The sequence below is a fragment of the Solanum stenotomum genome, chromosome 1, assembly GCF_019186545.1.
Source record: "Solanum stenotomum isolate F172 chromosome 1, ASM1918654v1, whole genome shotgun sequence".
Lineage (NCBI taxonomy): Eukaryota > Viridiplantae > Streptophyta > Magnoliopsida > Solanales > Solanaceae > Solanum > Solanum stenotomum.
In genome coordinates this window covers 11,736,744-11,756,662 of record NC_064282.1, presented here as the reverse complement: position 1 = coordinate 11,756,662, position 19,919 = coordinate 11,736,744, and the positions used below count along the sequence as shown (strand labels likewise).

At 34.7% G+C, this 19,919-nt stretch overlaps 4 protein-coding genes across 4 annotated transcripts; 1 reads left to right on the top strand and 3 right to left on the bottom strand.

The window, feature by feature from the left end:
• Positions 1-144: 144 nt before the first annotated feature.
• On the bottom strand, positions 145-7,337 carry LOC125850652 (uncharacterized). The gene is made up of 12 exons (XM_049530511.1): positions 7,199-7,337; positions 6,943-6,983; positions 6,280-6,380; positions 5,492-5,569; positions 5,145-5,227; positions 4,265-4,316; positions 3,923-4,012; positions 3,719-3,787; positions 3,322-3,423; positions 2,342-2,410; positions 1,020-1,076; positions 145-550 (listed from the first exon to the last, which is right to left on the bottom strand). The coding sequence occupies exons 1-12, from the start codon at positions 7,267-7,269 to the stop codon at positions 464-466; spliced, it is 900 nt and encodes a 299-aa protein (XP_049386468.1). The 5' UTR covers positions 7,270-7,337; the 3' UTR covers positions 145-463.
• Positions 7,338-8,777: 1,440 nt separating this feature from the next.
• On the top strand, positions 8,778-11,156 carry LOC125866547 (UPF0603 protein At1g54780, chloroplastic). The gene is made up of 3 exons (XM_049546819.1): positions 8,778-9,342; positions 9,563-9,755; positions 10,798-11,156. Exons 1-3 carry the CDS (start codon positions 8,914-8,916, stop codon positions 11,043-11,045), a joined length of 870 nt encoding a protein of 289 aa, XP_049402776.1. The 5' UTR covers positions 8,778-8,913; the 3' UTR covers positions 11,046-11,156.
• A 158-nt stretch (positions 11,157-11,314) lies between these two features.
• Positions 11,315-13,271, bottom strand: LOC125866531 (GDSL esterase/lipase At1g54790). The gene is made up of 5 exons (XM_049546818.1): positions 12,970-13,271; positions 12,683-12,883; positions 12,425-12,591; positions 12,060-12,330; positions 11,315-11,655 (listed from the first exon to the last, which is right to left on the bottom strand). Exons 1-5 carry the CDS (start codon positions 13,205-13,207, stop codon positions 11,387-11,389), a joined length of 1,146 nt encoding a protein of 381 aa, XP_049402775.1. The 5' UTR covers positions 13,208-13,271; the 3' UTR covers positions 11,315-11,386.
• A 1,211-nt stretch (positions 13,272-14,482) lies between these two features.
• On the bottom strand, positions 14,483-18,857 carry LOC125877593 (kinesin-like protein KIN-1). Its single transcript, XM_049558842.1, has 15 exons — positions 18,652-18,857; positions 18,380-18,482; positions 18,232-18,275; positions 17,965-17,994; positions 17,766-17,888; positions 17,635-17,660; positions 17,434-17,515; positions 17,020-17,061; positions 16,907-16,940; positions 16,742-16,817; positions 16,458-16,677; positions 16,282-16,373; positions 15,816-15,930; positions 15,560-15,739; positions 14,483-14,768 (listed from the first exon to the last, which is right to left on the bottom strand). The coding sequence occupies exons 1-15, from the start codon at positions 18,763-18,765 to the stop codon at positions 14,670-14,672; spliced, it is 1,380 nt and encodes a 459-aa protein (XP_049414799.1). The 5' UTR covers positions 18,766-18,857; the 3' UTR covers positions 14,483-14,669.
• Positions 18,858-19,919: the final 1,062 nt, after the last annotated feature.

The window sequence follows — 19,919 nt, the reverse complement described above, 5'->3', positions numbered from 1 at the left end:
CTTTCGAACAATGAAATACTAATTGATTGAAGAGCACATGAAGAAAGAGAATGAAACCAGACGAGATGTATTACTATTTACCAAGCAAAGAAGCAAGGAGTATACTTCTTTGTACACAATTTTCACCAAGTCAAATGATAGACATTCCCTTAAATCACACTGACAACACTTCAAAACAATTACAAAAAACTAAAAATACATCTTTAAAGGTTTTCTTCTAAGAACGATTATTCAGGACCACACCTGCTTATTAAGTCATAAAATGGCAGATACACAAGTCTGAAGGAAATTTTCTGAATGGACTCGGGGATAAGGCACACAAAAGTACTCTTCGACCCATGAGGCAGTCCCAACTAATTAGCTTGAGAGAAACAAAGACATGTAGTATCTAAGGATTGGATAAGTTACAAATCTTAGCATCTTACAGAATTGAAGTGTATCACTCCCTCTTCACTTAGTCTATCTAAACTTTGATTCGTCCACATAAACGCCAGTAAGCTCCAGGGTGGAAGAGAGACTTCTCAAAAACCCATATATCACGTACCAAGACCTGGATGGGAAAAAACAAATGAGAAAATAGTGTTTTCTACTACTATTGCATAGGCAATCACATAGTAGGACTTGTTGCCAAAATGCTTCACTAACATAACTACTATGATGGTGGAAAACTATAAATTTCAGCATACCAAATATTAGACCTTTGTATTATCTGTGGTGACTTAGCAGCCCTTTACTAGATGTAACCAGGAATGCTGTTTTTTTTTAAAAAAAAAAACAGAAGAAAATATAGAACGTTATAAGAGGCTTGCAAGGTAATGCTTCTGGCATCCCAAATTCCCAATCCATATGTTAATATCCCAGATATATTTGTAAGATATGGAGCCATTAACTTAGACTAAATAACAAACTCTGGTTCAGCATTCCTCAACTTTGGAGTGTAGAAAAGTGACTTTCTTCACAGCAATGTCGGATGGCTAATTCAGTTGATCACTGCATTATACAGAATCTCTATCACATACCTCCTTATTTCTATCTCCAGAGACAACAGCTCCTTTCCCATCATATGCCTCAAACTTCTGTAAAAAAGCTTAATATCAACATAGGATAATCACTTCTAATAACCCTAGACTGCATTACAACAAAAGATGTGTTGGTCTTTTAAATTTTAAATATTAAAAGTAAAACCTGACGCACTCGTGGAAACTAAACGAAGTTCCTTTGGACTAGTAAAACATGAGAAAGGCCGTTCTCCAATTATTTCATTTACAAACTAATTTTGCTAAGGTGATATGATAAGGGTTAATTCCTTTTCTTATCCACAAGTGGCAGCAGGATCTCTTGGTTTTAAGGTAACGAGATAAGGGCTTATTCCTTTTCTTATCCACAAATAGCAGCAAGGTCTCTTAGTTTAAAGGTAACAAGATAAGGGTTTATTACTTTTCTTATCCATAAGCTGCAGCAGGATCTCTTAGTTTCAAGGTAAGACTGATATGATGCCAATAGAACTCTTTCCTTTTTTAGGCTAATTTAACAACCATGAAAATTAATTTATCCTGATTTTTCTTTATTATACACTATGTGACCACAGCATAAACATAATTGTTAACTCATGTGACAGAATCTGCAATCAGTTAATTTAAGTCCATTAACAGACAAGGAAGCAAGTTCATCATCAACTAGAAGTCATTGATATTTGCAAGCACAGTATGGTTAGTGCATCTGTTTTGGGTATAGAGGTCGCTGGTTCATGAATAAGCAGTAGGAAACTAGAAAGTGATCTTCCAATACTCTTCTTTCTTTCCTAGCAAGCAGGAAATTTCATGAGCTAAAATAGTCTATCAAAACAAGCAAGCAAATAGGTAAAGTCATTGCCACCTGTCATGCCATGATTCAAGTTTGAGATTGTGTTCACAAAATCCTCTTTGGGTACTAGGGATAGGAGAACACCAATCGGCACCTATTCACTTTCTTCTTTTCTCAAGTTACAATCAGAATGGTGACATTACCTTTTGCTTGAGTTGTTTTTCCAAGTAATTCTCTATAAAATGGATGTCTTTGATTGCCATGTTGATTAGCAATAAACAAAGGTTATCCGCCAGGTAAAGTCTTAAAGGTGTGGTAATATAGACAAATTATGCAGCTATTTTCTTTCTCAAAATAAATAAATTATGCAGCTATTTGGTCATATCAACAGGACTGGATGTCAAATTTCACAACCGAATCAAGCATTACAATCATGAGATGCAGAAAACTTCAAACAGCTACAACACCATTGACAGGAGCAGGCATCAGCATCAAATGAACTCAAAACAGAATATATTTAAATTACTGGCCAGCTTACCTGCTTAGCCAGAAACTCAAGTGTAAGCTGTATGAACACCTTACTCAGATCATTTCGATCAACACCAATCTGCAAAGAAGCAGCTACAGAGTTCTATCATTGCACAACTAAGAAGGGGCAAAAGTTCAAACGCCAAAACCTCCACACGAATAATCACTTGGTGGAGAGAAAATCTAAAGAGAATGAAATTCCTTTTTTTCCCCTTTTTACATGATAGAGGTTCCATTTGTTGTTATATTTCTTAATATTCGTGAAAAGTGATTGAAGGGAGGCGAAGGATAAACAATTTAACAACAGAAAGAAAAAACACTTTCAGTTCACATCATCTTTGACATTATGAGCTCTCTACAGTTTGCTTTCGCCTAAAAAATATAAGAAATACAACATATATAGTACCTGATATGGAAAACTGAGTAGAAAAGCAATTCAACAACTTCCAATATCAAATAGCCTCTAGGGCTTTAATATTTATCATCCCAGTTAAACTAGCACTCTCTCCCCAATCAATTACATGGCAAGTTGGCAACGTCATCTTAAGAAAAGATATAGGCAATAAGACAGGTACAAAAACTAAAAATATTATCAGAAGCGTACACAATTTCTTAAACCCTGATGTGTTTCGTTATCGACCCCATTGAATACGGTTTCTCCAGGAAAGACAAATACCAAAACCAACCCAGGAAGAAAATTTATGGAAGGGTTTGCTGCTGAAAAACCAAATTAGAGAGACCAAAAATGTAGATCTATCCATCACATAAGGAAGTGTCCATCAGAACCCGAGACAGAATTTATAAAGGGTCAGCATAAAAGGCTTTGATCCTGACAAACCAAATAAGAGAGACAAAAAATGTAGATCATATCCATCACATGGAAAAGGTAATCATCTTAAGTTCCACCTAGTGTCCTGGTAGTTACATAATGTTCCTACACATGCAAACCAAGGCAGTTACAAGCTTGTATGGTTAAGGTTTGGTACTTGCCAATCGAGCTCGCAGAGTTCGCACTTTTACAATTGGTTCAATTAGTTCCCAGTAGACAGTAGGCCACACTGATTCTCGTTGCTTGATCTCATTCTTGAGAGCCTGTCTTGTAAGACCAAAGGAAGAAATATGTCAAACAGACTAGTTTTAAGTTTGAAGTCAGAAAGAGTTAATTAATTAAATAGCCCATGACAAATATAGATAACTGTGGACCAATCCGATAGCCAACATGGCCTATGTATGAAAATTGAAGTGGTCCAAGATCCACTCATTACAAACAGGACCTAACCCATGCCAAAAGCATAATCTCATTGTTTCATCCAAATGACCAGGTTAAGCAGCAAGATTGAAGGCACGGTGTGAATTCAGAATAAAAATACCAGGTATAAGAACCTACAGAGTACATATGCTCCGTAACTAATTTCCTCAAAGTTCCCTTTCCTCCATTTGCCATTTGGGTATTTATCTGAAAGGGGAAAGGCAGAAGTACATGCAAGTCAAATGCTGAACATAGAAAATGTTAGTAAACAGAAACAAGAGGACGACAATCACCCAAGAAGTCTAAAGTACTGAAAAAAATAGAACAAAATTGAAAGAACACCTCTTTGTATATGCTAACAGCTTCAGTATAGAACTGTTTTTTTGAATATCCAGATTTTCGTAATTTAGCAATAGCGTATGCATTTTTTAGCTGCAAAGACAAATTTGATGAGTAAAGGTGAAGACAATGAAGATAAAGGACATATAATAGGAACTTTTCGCATAGTCACCCTTAAATAATATCAATAATTTCTTATTATTAACCCGAATCCAAGTGAAGGAACATGCCATGAGGGGTTAAAAACTTAAGAATAGCAGATCTTGAAACAATTTATTTTTGTGAAGTAGTCAAGTAGCAGTGCAAATGAGTTTATATAGAACGGTCAGATGCACAAATAATTACCTCTGAAGTAAGATCCTCCTTTGTCCTTTTCCAACCATTTCTAGTGAAATACCTGGTATCAAGATTTGAAAAGTTGAACACAGGTTGTTTTGCATGATCACGAAGTGTAAAGAACTCCAAATCACCAAATGAGCACTTCTAATTTTATTTATAATACTGTGACCTTTTTATCAGCATCACTACAAAAGAGATCTAAAAACATTTCTTTAAGGAGTGTATGACCTAACCATGCATCTGCCAAGGTGAATTCTCCTTACATTCCCTACTTTGAATAAGACGTACAGTACCAAGATAGTACTCCAGCAAGTACAAAAAGCAGGACTTGGTTTACATTACAGATTCAAAGATTCTAACAAGTCCATCATGTCATACATATTTAAATCAAAATTTACTTTCATCCAATAGTACAAATTTTGAACACATCTATATTTGACAACATGAATCATCTCCTTTTTGTCTTCAAAGCACCTCCTATTTCCACTTTGAACTAGACATTGTTAATAACTTAATATTAGTCCATTGATTTCTTATATGTTTCGGTATACCAACCCCAAAAGAACCTACTACCTCATTCGTGCACCATGGTGCGTGTTGTCCATAATTAGCTTGCCTCAGTTTTCTCCTCATTATATTTTCTCCTTGGATACTGTCTTATGTGAGCATATACAATCCATCCTGTCCTAATCAATGTCAGTAACTAGAACAAAGAATTTGACAGTCCTAGACTGCCACACCAAAAGTTACCTAAATACCATAATAGTTTTCTCTCTGTTAGATACAGACTAAAACTGATTCCAGAAAAGATCTCTTGTATTTAGATATTAATCAGAAGAGCGAGCAACCAAAATCAAAAGCCAATTGCATGAGAAGTCTTACTTACCGCTTCCAGAATGGGATTTTCTCACGAGGGACATAAGGCTCATATATGATTCCAGGACTCAGCATAGACACTTTGACTGCTCCCTATAGACGGAAAAAATTTAAAGCTTAAATGTTTATCCAACTTAATTGTAAAAAAAAAATTCTTTTGACAAGAGAGGGTAGCTCAAGTGGAAAGCACATCTATCTCCAACCTTAAGGTTGTGGGTCCAAGTCACCAAGGGAGAAACCACATCAAAAGAATAATCTAAAGGCCGTAACAGATTAATGTGCTTAACACTAACAAGTAACAACCAAAATGAAACCAAGCATATTTATTCATCACTAGCAGAGTTTCAATTTTGTTACCATTTGCCGTGCTTGGGCTGGAGCTTTTGCTTTTGTTGTAACTGATCGCATGTAACCATAGCTTATTGGCTCCTGCGTCTAGACGGAAAGTAAAAGTGATAGGAGTAGTCAAAGCTCTCATTCAACAAAATAAGGATATACAATTACTACAAGGAAAACGATCAGGAGTATCAATTCCACTAGAAGAGAAAGTGAGCAAACTAACAAGGACAATAGTACAGAAGGGACAGCAACAGATTCACTGATCAACCAATTTTAAAATAACATTGAAACAGTTCAAAAAGAACTTTGATCTGTCTAAAAGAGATAAGGACACACTATAAGAGTGTCAACCATCAGTTGGGATTCTTCCACAGAAAATTCACCTCTTCTGCTGCGAAACTCCCTTTAGCCTAAACTTACCTTATTTCATGTGAAATAAGAAGAGGAGATAAAAGCTCTTGTTTGAATTGGTTGGTGAACAGTATATAAGAGAACTCTTATATCGGAGTTTAGGCAACTTAATAATTAATATAAGAAAATTATAAACAACTGTAATAACGGAAGTTTAGGTTAAAATAAAGTTTTCTAATTTTTTGGGATTCTTAGTTATAAAGTTATTCTTAATGATTCTCTCTGGACTTTCAATATGCTCCATCAACAGTCAAACAGAAGGTGCTTAAACCACTTGAGACAACTAATAGTTACAGACAAGTTAAAACTTAGATAAAATGCTCACAAAATTTAAATTATAAAAAGGAAAGCTACCTCTGAATACAACTTTGATATTTTTTTCAAATCTAACTCACCGTAGTTGAACGGAGCATTATTTTATCTCCAGATGTCCAGGGGATACCTCCATGGTCCTTATAGATGCAGGATGATATGCACCTCAGTGTGCTATGTGGAACTGAACACCAGGAGTAGACAGTTTAACAAAGAAATATGTTTGTTCAACTAACAGCTCAGAGTTCAAATTCTAAAAGGCAGAGAGGTCAACACAACGAAAATGAAACAAGAAGGAAGAAAGTAAACTAATTGATTCAGAGTGAGTGGTCTTTCACCAAGTGATATTATTCCATGGATGGAGGTCCGGCCATTTATATAAGCAAGTAAATTGCTCCAGCTCTTGTATCGGATCACAAGAAAAGACTATTCAATTCATTACAGATAAGAGTTATCCCTCATAAGAACTGAAATGAATGAAATGGAAAATGATAGGATAATCAGAAAACAACATATCTATTCCAACATGATGCAATTCAGCTACAAATAGACCAGCTTAATTTACGATTTCATATTGCAACCAATCCCATAAGTGAGAACAACAACCATAAAAAACAATTCATTCACCTATTCCACTTGTATCTTTCCATCAGCCTCTAAACACAACCAAAATGAAGTAAATTTCAACAAACCCATTTGTGAAATAGAATATCAAATGCGCGTAGAAACTGAAAGCATGCACTTACCATTTGAAATAGATTTTGAATTGCTTCTTGAGCTGGCTAGCCTGCAGTATCCAAAAAAGAGGCAGATTTGATACAAAAGACATCTTTAATTCCGAAAAAAAACATTTTTCTAACAAAACGGAAAATGGGAAGCTGGCTGTTTCGCTAATAAACTCGTTTTCGCATGTAATCAAAATATAGCAAGTCTTTGCAGAAAGAACTTTATATGCATTTTACGAATTTAAGGATACAGATTATAATAAATTGAGCAGCTTACAAGGTAGAGAACTCTCGAATTTGAACTGTTTCAAAGATGTTTCGAAGCGTCTGCAATCGCCCTAAAGCCATTTGTGATCAAGGAGATTCAAGACGGAAATGGAGGTTTTGGAATTTGAGAAGAGGGTTTAAGGAGGATTTGTTTGCTACTTCGCAGCATAAGTTAAGCTGGTAGTGCTTACCGTTTATGGACTGCCACCTGTCACAATTTTTTGTTTTTTAAAAAAACATGGTTTTTGGTTTTACCCTTCTTTTCTTTTTTTTTACCTGGTTTTACTCTTTTACATGATCAAAAATAATGTTTTTTTATAAAAAAAAAAATACTCCCTGGGTTTTTTAAGAAATGGTTTAATTTGCCTTGAGATGACAGAATTTAAGAAAATAAAGAATATTTTTCACTATTGTGATCAAAAATTAAAGTTAGGCTAAATGTACCAAAGGGTGTGTGTTAGGTTGGCTGAAGTGTTTGAAAAGTGTTTTTCTAATCAACTCATTTTCCTCAAATTTAAGGAAAATAACTTATCCTTTAATTTGTTTCTCACCCTACCATACTTCGTAACCGACCCTCCCCATTTAAATTTAATTTTTTTTCATTTTTATGCCACCCTCTACCCCCACCCCCTGCCCAGGCCATTTTCGTCAAATTTTTTAACAAAAAAAGGTTTTTGGGAAAAATTTCATTTTTAACGCCACCCCCCCCCCCCCCCGCGCCACTCCCATCAAAAAGAATTTTTTTTAAAAAAAGAAATTGTTTTTTAAAAATATTTTAAATTTTAAAAAAAATCATTTTTATGCCACCCCACCCCATCAAATTGTTTTTAAAAAAAAAAAATGAATTTTTTTTCCTGAGTCAAATCTCAGGGTCAGATTTTGGAATGGTCATTGGGATCTTGTCCTAATTTGGGTGTCGAGGTCGGGTCCTAGACCAATTATCGGTGTTGATTTTCGGATCAGAAATTATTTCCTGAAGAGTATTTTTTAGTCTCAAGCTAAAAATAAAATATATTTTCTGAAAAATATTTTTGATTCACCCACCAAACATTAAAAAATATTTTCAACTCACCAATCAAACATGAGAAAATAAGTTAGAAATCCACTTGTTTTCCAAGAAAACATTTTCCTTCATACCAAAACACACCCTTAATCTCATTGCCTTAAACATTTCACGTGGAAAACTGAAATAAAAATATTACTAAAAAGGAAAAAGGGTAATTCTTTTTCAAACAAAATGAAAATGAAAGTAGATAATTCTTTTTTAAATTGAGGGAATAACTTCTTTTTTGAAATATTTTTCAATGTTGGTTAAAGAGTAGACAAATGTTTTATTAAGTTGTGGTATATCAAAAATAATATTTTTATCCTACGAGATAATGATAGTGATATATTTAAGATAAGGATAATATATTTCACAATATTTTTAATTGAACACAAGATTCAAAAGCTGTAAAAACAATTAATTGAAATGAACCGAATAACTTATAGTTATAAACAAAGAGGAAAAGACCAGAATGCCCTTGTGTTTCTCCATGGCTGAGAAAAACGTTATCCATACAAGATCAAGATTCAGCCACAACCAATGAAGGAGAAGCAACATAACACAACACAAACCACCCGAAATATGAACAAAAAACACATAGCCAGTGTCACACTGAGCAACAAAAACAACTTTTTTCTGTACTTTCTCACGAATTTTGATCTGTTACTGTTTTTCTTCCAATGGAAACTATTCTCTCCCCTCCTTTTTCTCCTCTCTTCAACCCCAAAACTTCCCTTTCAAAGCCTTTTCTTTCCCTTTCTCACTTACCCAGATCAACTAAGCCAATTTGCTGCAGCCTCAGAAAACAACATTCCCAGATTGAAAAAGAATCTTTTTCAGTACCCAAAAGTTGGGTTTCTCATGTCCAGCAAGGATTAGCTGCTCTAGCTATTTCTTTAGCCCTTAATTTTTGCCCAGTTGTGTCTTCTGATTCTGCATTGGCATCTGAATTTGATGTGTTAAATGAAGGGCCACCAAAGGACTCATATGTAGTTGATGATGCTGGTGTGCTTAGCAGGGTGACAAAGTCTGATTTGAAGGCATTGTTGTCTGATGTAGAGAAGAGAAAAGGCTTCCACATTAATTTCATCACTGTCCGCAAGCTCACTGTAATTTTTCTTCTCTTCTTTATCTTGAAATAGTCTATAATTAGTTATTCAGAAGAAAAGTTTCAATCTATCTTTATGGTGATTTTCTACTTGATATGCTCTTAAAGTACTTATGTTCTTTTGTAAATTCTTGTCTTGGAGAGACTTATGACCTCAACCTGTAAACTATACTGACTAAGGAAAAATAATCGAAATGGTAACTTTTGTTTTTTTTTTGTAGAGCAAAGCTGATGCTTTTGAGTATGCTGATCAAGTTTTGGAGAAGTGGTACCCTAGTGTTGAACAAGGAAATGATAAGGGTATAGTTGTGCTCGTTACAAGTCAAAAGGAAGGCGCAATAACTGGTGGCCCTGATTTTGTAAAGGCCGTTGGAGATACTGTTCTTGATGCTACCGTCTCAGAGAACCTTCCAGGTAGGAAATACTTCCTCTTAGTTCCTTGTTGTTTGGGCACATTGATTAATTCTGTCATTGAGGTTGATTTCCAATGAATGGTTTATTGAGAACAGTGGTGATAAGTAAGATTCACAATTTTGGTATGGACATGAAGTATAGTACAGAGAATTAGTATAATAGAGAATATTACTTTTCATAGATTATACTTACTAGGTTAGAAAAGTCTAATTCTCTTCATCAACATTAACAATAGCATGTAAGCAATTTAGTGAGTACGATAAATTCAATAACTCTTAGGTCTTAACTGCTAGAAAAGCTTTCTCATTGTCATGTCCAAGGATTTATAAACAGGACCTAGAAACACAAACTCCAAAAGAGTTCACCTAGTTGTTTATATATTTGTAATGATCCTGAGACAATCCAATGGAGGAATAAGGACTTTTTCTTAGTTATTCTGTGCATGCAATTAAGAATTCTTTAAAAAGCATATCTTCTGGTCCAAAAGTAGATCGTGATGTCGAAGCTCTGGAGAAACTAGTATCATTTGAATGATTCTAGTAGGATGGCAATGACATTTAGACATGCAAGAAAAGGAAACAGATCCCTTTCTCCTTATTATTCATACTTCTAATAAACTGGGATGAAGTGAATTTTTTTGGAGCATTCTCCGTTAATTGTCTATTTCTCGAGGTTAAACCCCAGTCCCAAGGTCTCGTTCAATTATTTACCAATTGATAAAATTAATGCAGCATCTGGATTTCATTCTTAGTGCTAAAGTTGGTATGAAAAGTCTCTTTATCAAGAAAAATGGGGTTTGGATGCATGAATTCGAAGTGTTTGTTGGATAAACCAAATTTGGGAAGGTTTACACAGAACTATCGATGACCACATGTTTTTTCTGTGTGTAGATGACTATTCTAATAAAGTATTATCTATCTAGACAACTTGTTCTGTATATATAGGAGAACTAGCAACCCCAGAACAATTCTGTTTTGTTTCATAGTGAAAGTACACTAATGCTCTTGATTGATGGTGGGGCTATTGGTTTCAATATTTGTAGTCTTGGCTACTGAAGAGAAGTACAATGAAGCAGTTTTCAGCACTGCCAGACGTCTCGTTGCAGCCATTGATGGCCTTCCTGACCCTGGTGGCCCCCAACTCAAGGATAACAAAAGAGAGTCCAACTTTAAATCCAGAGAGGAAACTGATGAGAAAAGAGGACAATTCACACTTGTGGTTGGTGGGCTGTTAGTGATTGCTTTCGTTGTTCCTATGGCTCAATACTATGCATATGTTTCAAAGAAGTGAACTGTCTGATTCTGGAAAGTTACATTTGAGTAAGCATGTATATTATCGTGTACAAAATGGTCCATTCGGAAATGACTGATTCATGAGATATTTAAAAAGGATAAATATGAAGATTTGGACCTCCCCTAACATAACGGATACTACCATTTCTTTTTATAAGAAGTAGATAAAACTTTCCTGTTGCACCGCTGATAATGTAAAGGGTTATTTTTAGTGGTATCCATCATGACACGATCCATAAGTTCTATATTTTCAAGAATCCATGAAAGTATTGAATTTCTTTAGTAAATTAAAATATTTAAGTATACAGAGAATAAAACAATGATAAGCATGTTATTTCCTCAGAACTTCAGTTTGAGAAGGAAAGGCATCTTGTCAGCGAAGGGTGGATCAGAGTATTTTCCAGTGAGAATTTGTGAGGCGACAAACTGGTTTGCAGTTTCTGTGTAGTGAATTCCATCCCAATTGATATATTCACTACTGTCATTGCATGCTTTGGCAGTGACATTGTTTCCATCCAACACCTTTGTCTGACCACAGGCAATCCTGCTGTCATAGTTGAGTGGAGGTCCTCCATATCCACAGCAAGCCATTAGTGGCTGCTCAAATCCTGCAAGGTGTAAATGCAAAGTACCAAGTGTTATATTAATTCTTTTCTTCTACAACTTAATGAAAGTGCAGTTTGTGGAAATTCTCTTCCTGCTTTAGTTTCCTCTTAGTTGAAGTATAAACAAGTTATCATGATGGCAAAAGTATGATTCTCAGCTGTGTTTATCAGAGGAAGTTCTAAAGTTGGTTTAGCCAAATCAAGAAAGCAAAGGCACCATCACTCCTCCACTCATGGCCTTCCAGATGAAGAACACAGTGGGCGCACTGCAGTTCTTCTCAATAAAGTTCATATGATATTTGGTGGAACAATTTCACTTTATGTCTCATGAATTCAATAATCACAAAGAAATTGCATAATACAATCTTCTTTTTGACATTTGCGAGTAAAGAAACTTAGTAACTTACCATTTCGGGAATAATTTGCTATCAGATTAGACTTGATGGAAAAAATATCAACATGAGTGATATTTGCATCTGAATACTGGCCCTGAAGCTTCTTGCAGAGGGCGTAAAGCTGCAGGTTCAAAAGTTTTGCAGCTTGATTATGTGAGCTAACACATCCAAGCTCATCCAACTTTGATACATCAGTTCCAAATTTGGCTATATTCTGACCTAAGCACCCCAATGGACCTGTATTATGAACCCAGAAATTCCTGGCCCCTAGGTCATACAATCTCTGTGATGTCAAAGAGGAAGCAGAAATGAGTTTACAACTTGCAATTGATAATCAGTACAGAAAATTTGCGTAATTTTCTGTTATAAGAATTGACCTTGACACCATCTTCAAATCCTGAAAGAATAGTTGGAATTGAAGCTAGAATTTGATCTAATGTCTTGGAGTAAAATCCACCAGCAAGATCATTCTGGCCTATGTCGAACATATAAAGTCCTTTCTGGAAAAAATCTTGAGCTGGAACGTACTTATCATATTTCCTAGCTGCAAAGAAAATCAATAAAATCTCACAAGATATATAGGATTCTGATATATGCAAATGAGCCCTGATTATCAGAAACATGATCAAACTTACTCTTTGCCTGAATTTCAGAAACCCGATTCTTGAACCTGAAAAACTGAGCAACTTGAATCCCAAATGAAAAAGGGCTAACAGATGATGCAGTGGCAGGAAGTATAGTTGAACCAGCAGCTGCAAAGTTGGCTCCTTTTCTGAAACTCGGTGCAGCAACGGAATCTAAATAGGAGTTCAAGAATGGAAGGTCCATTGCATCCACTGCAACAAAAATCCATTAAAAAAAAGTATATCAATATAAACATCAAAGTAAATCAAAAGATGGTACTTTGAAGTGGGAATCTTACTCAAGAAATCGATAATTAGTCGGCCATCACAGAACCTCCCAGATGGATTCTTGAAATAAGTTTGTCCATTAGGTGGCTCTAGGCGATCACCAACGCCTGCAACAAGGCCTCCTGTATCAGAATTTGAATCACCAAAGTTGAATATTGCAGGATAATTGAAATCTATGGTATTAGCCAGGGGCAAGCAGAAGAAGAAGAGGGCAAGAATGTGAAGGACACAAGTGGTTGAAGAAGCCATGTTTTTTTGCCCTTTTGACAAAAAGTTGGCATTTTTATCCTCTTAAAATAAGATTTGTTGGGCTTTTTTGCTTCAATTTCAAGTTGTCTTTGAATTGTGGGAAAGGCTAAAAGATTGTGAATTGGTTGTTGTTCAATTACTTTCATATCCTTTAATGAATGGATGCTATGATTAGAAGTGCTTCCATTAATGAGAAAACAGATTTGATTAGGACAGTTTCCTTGTTTTCAAACAGGTAAAAATTGTCCTTTTTCTAATGTTATTTTCTCTAACCACTGATAATATAACTCAGCTGAGAAAAATTATGCAATATGGTTCTGTGACAGAGACATTTTGTAATGTCAGTGCATTCATTTCTGATATCATGTTTAACTCAATCTTGGTCAGACATGTACATGTGAAAGTTGCTTGTCTTCAACGTGTATATATACTCCAGCTGTCCCAAAAAATTCAGACTATGAGGATCAAACTAACTAATGTTTGTTTAGTGTGAATTGTACATAGAATCTCAAAAAAAAAAAATTGAAATAAAATTTACACATTTAAAAAATATATAAGAAGTATGGAATTATATGTTACAACGGTTAACAATTCAAAATATTTAGAAAATATTTTAAAAAGATGGAATCAAAGAAAATATTTTTTTTCGACTGTCATGGGCTTCCGGAGTGTAATATTTCTTGCTTCTTTAGTAGGTGGATCTGAATTGAGGAAGTAATGAAAAATAAGAACATTAGGTGGAGGTCAGACATGTTTTAGTAAACAATTCAAATTAGTCTACTCATGGGATCGATGCTTAATTAAGTAGAGATTAGCTCGAATAATTCATCCCTAACGTCCATTCATACAGTATATTTGTCTAAGCATTAGTGATATTCTTTACTTCTTTTTCAAGTTGGTTTACATTTATAATTGTGATCCCTCATAGCAATCTCTTTACTAGATTAGCCGACTGTTTCCGTATTAGTCGAGCCAAGGGATGAGGGATACCGGATGGTTTAATTGGAAAAAGAATACATTTAACTAACAAAATAATCATAGCAATAGAAAAACTTTTAAAATAAAAAATTGCATGGTCTTAAACACCCAGGTGATTTACAAATCCAACGATTCCTAATGCGCAGGAACAATGGTAATTTTAATACCTTGCATCATTAATCTCAGTGGCAACATCACAAAAGAGAACAAAGGGCATTTTTGGCTCAAAGAAAATATTGCTTGAAAAAATAAACTTGAGTACTGTGAAAATTAGAAATCTCAGAAAGCAAAGGCAAATGGGCCCAAAAAACTTCAATCCTCCCTGCAAGCAAAACGGGAAGTTGCTTCCACGAATTGCTAACTTTTAAGGCTTCCTTTACATGTCCAAAAAATGAAAGTGTCATGAGATGACAAGTAACCTATTATCGAATCCAATATTCATGTCTTAAATGCAGTCTTTAAAAATGAAGGTCCATAATTACAATCAGAGAATGAAGCAGAGCGACCTTCTTTCGAGTTGATGTTGATAAAACTCTTCAGAAACTTTCAAGCTGGACTTAAGAGCGACAATCTCCCTTTTCATCTGTAAAATGATTGACACAACAGCACAATCAAAATGAAGCTCCATACCATTAGGAAAACTCATCTAGTAAAGCAATTGTGATCACGTGAAAAAGCTTTTGGATGGTTTTTGACTCTGCACTCGGTCCATATTCTAAGTAGAATTCTAATCATATTTCTTACCTATGTTTGTTCTTTGTTCTACTATACATTAGTTCTATCCAATTGATAATGTTAGCTAAGACTGTATGTGGATCGTGAACTATAACATCAATCTTTTGCTGGAATTTTCAAAAAGCATGAAAGGTTAAAAATGTGAAGGACATTATATAGTCTATACAAGGTAATCATAATTCATATATATGTTTTCTAGTTTTCTCAATTACACTTTCTTTAGGTATAGTTGGAGAGCCTTCATTCTTTTCTAAAATCCAGCAGAAGAATCCTCTCCCAGGAAGTGTTGGAACTCAAAAAATATAAAGCAGAATGCCTTCCTAACCTACTTCATGAAGCCTTTGCTGAGTACATAATCTTTCTGGAAAAATCGTTCCTAGGTATTCCAGCAAACACACTTCAGTATTCATATCAAGCCCGACAGAAGAGCCTTTCAACTATTCACTGATATCTTTCTGGAAAAATCGTTCCTAGGTATTCCAGCAAACACACTTCAGTATTCATATCAAGCCCGACAGAAGAGCTTTTCAACTATTCACTGATTTATTAAGCAAAAAGAGCAAATGAAAGAAAAGCAGTGAAATCAAATTGAATAGAACCCTATTTATACCAGTGAACTCAGATGTATGTATCGCTTACCTTCTCTACACCAGTACTCAGCTCTTCCACGGCTTTATGCAATGATGAGATTGTCCTTGATGTAACATCTTCATATGCGGCTTCTATCTCGTCAATTGAATTGGGATCAAAGAAAATTCCCTCCAGTACAAATAAGTTCTCAAGCAATTGAACATCATCGGCAGTCATTCTCTCTCTCAGCTATGTAAATCAGATTATTAGCTTATAGTACAGTAACCAAGGATAGATTAAATTACATGAACCCAGCAAATCAGACCTTGGCCAATATTCTCTCCCTGGACTCGTCTACATAAGTATAGACCGTGGCATCCTTGGTATTGTCTAGATCTTCCTTGCAACTAACATGTACTGATGCCTTTACATGCTTCGCTCTGCTTGAAAGGACAGAAACTAGAACTTAAAATCCTTACTTTACATGTATTGACCAGCACCAAATATTGATTGACATGGTAAGCTTTTCAAAAACCAAGGCTTTAACTTACAAGTAAAACTAGGTTATACCCAATGGAATGTAAATCGAAGGGAGACCAAAACATGAGAAGAAACTATAATGCTAACAAAGGAAATAAAAGAATACTAAAATGAAATCCATAAATTCCAAAGATGTATAGAACTAATAGGGGTCTTACAAAATTTCTCTTTTTTCCTTTGTGCATTATGTTCCTCATTGTTCCCTTCTTGACTTTATGACAAGAAGTTCAAATAAAACCAAGTTTACATACCTAGCACCAAATCGCAGGGCGGAGAGGCTCTCTGAAGAATTGGAAGGGCTTGGAGAGCAACAGCAAAGTAATGCAGTCTGAGAGCATCCACCCTGCAAATCATAGTGTAGATGGTCATCACTCATCAACGTAGGCTGGAAGTATGGAGAAAATGGAGTTCAGGAAATGGAACTAACAAGAGCATCTTGTAGGATCCGAGTGAGCTTAGAATCACGATAAGGAATATGAGTTGGTTTTCCTGGAGTGCTGCTAGTCATAGCATTTATCACTTTCCCAAGTGCTGTGAGGGACTGATTGATGGTCTTTGCTTCTTCAAGAATTTTACCTTCAGCTCCAGTCTTCTCAACTTTTTCTGACCCCGCCAAGTCTACGAGTATCAGCTTTCCAAATTTGGTCCTGCTTTGAAATTCAAATATTTAGGATATGTCTTTCAAGTTTCAAACCTATTGAGAGATAATACCTTTTATCCTTTGTAAGATCTTGGTGGACAGTAAATATGTAGAGGCAATGGCTTCTGCTGCTCGACATATTCATTTCTGGACTTGTTAAAATATTTTAACAAAAAATAAATATGTAAAAGGAAGAAATTTTGTTAACAAGATGCACAGAATGAGGCAAAGGATACGTGTTTCTCCGACTGCTCTATTAGCTATCCCACTCTGCAACATGAACAGCCATATCAGAACCGAAATGTATAAAATGCTTCATATGGAAACACATCATCTCATTTCCCCTTACAGACAAGCTTTGCAATGCTTCTGCAGAGTTGGCTATAGCTACCTGGAAAAAGCAATTTAAGATTCTGCAGGATTTAGAAATTTCCAAGGAAAACTAAAATAAAAAACAAAATAGATATAGCATTTTAGTTATAAATCAAGGACAAGTAGATTTTTTCGCATAAAGGTTGTTGTTCCTGAAAGTCAAAAGGTTTAGCACTTATTCAGGCTTCCAACATATCAAGCCAGCCAACTGTTTTAGTTGGTAGTTTGTGAGTACTTAAATTTATGCAGGAAGCCAGAGGACTATTGAGGATAATCCAGCATAAATCCAAATAGACAATATCAGGTTATGTTGAGCATATTGCATGCTTGAAACTAAAACAGTATAACAATTTGAGGGAAAAAGTGAAAGAAAAGTGCTGATGAGTCTTACTTCTGTTACTCCATTTAGAACAATTCCATGAACTTTACTCTCTTTTATTTGTATATTGTCCTTCGATAAATCAAAGAGATCTCTGAGAGAAATTGATATAACTTAAAAGGCATGCTTATGGATAAAGCCAAATTGAGTTAAAGCAATAGATATGGATCAATAAAATCTCCTCAGGTACAAGTACTGGTAAGTGACACAAACCTTACTTTCTCCATGTAAATCTCTACCTGTAAGAGTAAGAAATTTCCTTAAAAGAGATTAAAGAAACGTAGCATTTGCCATACAAAAGGTTGAAATCAATAACAATAACATCCTAATCAACAAATTGTCACCATTGATAATTTGATTGTGTATTTGCTAGGTTTCTCTGAATTCATTATGGCCTCAAAAAGCCCATCCACCACTCTCTGCAATAGGCCTTTCTTCTTGCTTTCACAATCTACAATACTTGGTCCCTAAAGCCAACAGAGTTGACAATGAACTAATACTTCCATAAAACGCAGATTTATGGATGTTGTAAAATCATTTTACCTCCATGCTATATGTCTTTCCTGCTCCTGTCTGAGAAAACATCAAAATAATAAAGAATAGTCAACGAAAATTACGAAAAGGTAAAGAAGAACTTTCTCCTCCTGTAATCATTAACAATTCTGCACTAGGAATTGAGTAATGTCTTTGTTCTCATATTTCTGCAGTTGATCCTTCACTAATCGGACCCAGTATTTGTACTGAAAATCTCCAATTCACATATTAAAATTGCAGGCATGCTTACATAAAAGGCTGTAATCAAGCATTTACCTGTCCATAAGTGATAATTGTACCGTTTATTGCATCTAGGGCACCTATTTTCACCATCATCAGGAAAACGAAAATTCTAAGTGAGAAGATCAACTGAATTTAGAACTCTTTCACTTTTTATAATAACTCTCACGAAATTCGATTGTACCTTGGACTATAGGCAGAGCTAGAAATTCATATATATCAGCTTGTTCAGATCCTTGATAGAAAACTCTGTCGAAGGTAAAATCAAATTCCTGTTCCTTTTCATCCTGTGATGATGTTACAAAATCAACGAAGTAGTAAAACCTCATTCTGAATAGCTAATGCGAAGATTAAGTAGTGCACTTCAAAGTTTTTGCAATACATACACAGACTTCACATTTGATTTGAAATTAACAGCAAAATCAATACAGGAAACAGAGATTTGAGCTTTAAAACCTTGACTATGAAGGACTCAGAGTTAATTCCTTGAACAGAGACAGCATCGCCGAACTCAGATAGTTCCTTCGGATTCAGAGGTCTGAATAGCACGCAAACTTTCATAGTAGACATTTTAAAGCTGATCAACGATCAATCTATTAAAAAAAAGGATCTATGTATACACTATTTGATGAACGAGCTATGAAGATTTTCCCGCCAAAAGAGCTTCGAGAACAGAAGGGAAATGGCCGAGAAACACCTTTTGGTGTTTATTTATAGTAGTAAAGTAAAAGATTTTGGAACTTGCGGTTAAGTATTTCTTTCTTTACATAAGTAACAATTTTGTCAATTTCAATTTAAGACTAACCCAAATTACTCCATTCATTTCATCTCAAATATAATTGATTTGATTATAGTCTTTTGAATATTTTCTTTGTCTCAATTTATGTAACACCATTTTATTTTTAGAAATATTTCAAAAAGAATGTCATATTTTCATAATTAAAAGCAATTTAATTTTAAAATTTCCCTTTTAGCTTTAATGAAATGATTTATATAGTCATATAAATATCTAATGTACTTTACGTGAAGACGAGAGTATAAGTGTTGATTTGTTTACAAAAGTGTTGCATGAAACTCGAGCTGATTACCTCTATAACAAGTTGGGCATAATCAATATACATGTTTCAACTTGAAGGGGGTGTTACAGAATGTATATAAACTTGTTTCCTAATATGTACAAAGTTATAGATACCATAAATACAGAAAAAAAATTATAGTTTTAAATAAAATGATAAAAATATCATGCTCTCCTTAAGGAGATTCAAGTTCACTGCGGCACAATCTACGTGGATCCAACATTATATCTCTTGATTAGTTGAAGAGTCCAAAGATCTACCAAAAGAACACATTCTTTCAACATATAATTACTTTCTTTTGTATAGTAAATTAGTTGAAGATTTGGGATGTTTTTCTTTGTCTCAACCTTCTTTTTACTACACTAACCTCAATATAAAATACTTCTCATCTTCTTTTACATTATTTCTCTTATCTATAAAATAAAGTAAGATCATCACTATATATAGGTGAGAAATTATTCATTACAATGAATAGAAAGATTATGAATATTATATAGGAAAAGTGAATGAGCTAGAACTTACATGAATTACAAAATTCAAGAATAATTATGTAGAATAATGAAGTAGTGGTTATAGGAATGAAATTTTTTATCCGAGGTGCAACTGTTGTCCGTTGTATGAAGGGTTGTTTGGCTGCCAAGTGTATAC

Coding starts and splice junctions, on each gene's coding strand:
- LOC125866531 (XM_049546818.1), bottom strand. CDS start 13,207: ATGGCTTCTTCAACCACTTGTGTCCTTCACATTCTTGCCCTCTTCTTC. Junction 12,331..12,424: donor GATTTGAAGATGGTGTCAAG/GTCAATTCTTAT, acceptor TTGACATCACAG/AGATTGTATGACCTAGGGGC. Junction 11,656..12,059: donor AGCAAATTATTCCCGAAATG/GTAAGTTACTAA, acceptor TACACCTTGCAG/GATTTGAGCAGCCACTAATG.
- LOC125850652 (XM_049530511.1), bottom strand. CDS start 7,269: ATGGCTTTAGGGCGATTGCAGACGCTTCGAAACATCTTTGAAACAGTT. Junction 5,228..5,491: donor CAGCCCAAGCACGGCAAATG/GTAACAAAATTG, acceptor TTCCGTCTATAG/GGAGCAGTCAAAGTGTCTAT. Junction 3,424..3,718: donor TTACGGAGCATATGTACTCT/GTAGGTTCTTAT, acceptor CTTACAAGACAG/GCTCTCAAGAATGAGATCAA.
- LOC125866547 (XM_049546819.1), top strand. CDS start 8,914: ATGGAAACTATTCTCTCCCCTCCTTTTTCTCCTCTCTTCAACCCCAAA. Junction 9,343..9,562: donor TCACTGTCCGCAAGCTCACT/GTAATTTTTCTT, acceptor TTTTTTTTGTAG/AGCAAAGCTGATGCTTTTGA. Junction 9,756..10,797: donor CGTCTCAGAGAACCTTCCAG/GTAGGAAATACT, acceptor CAATATTTGTAG/TCTTGGCTACTGAAGAGAAG.
- LOC125877593 (XM_049558842.1), bottom strand. CDS start 18,765: ATGTCTACTATGAAAGTTTGCGTGCTATTCAGACCTCTGAATCCGAAG. Junction 18,276..18,379: donor AGCTCTGCCTATAGTCCAAG/GTACAATCGAAT, acceptor TGGTGAAAATAG/GTGCCCTAGATGCAATAAAC. Junction 15,740..15,815: donor GGGAGAGAATATTGGCCAAG/GTCTGATTTGCT, acceptor TGATTTACATAG/CTGAGAGAGAGAATGACTGC.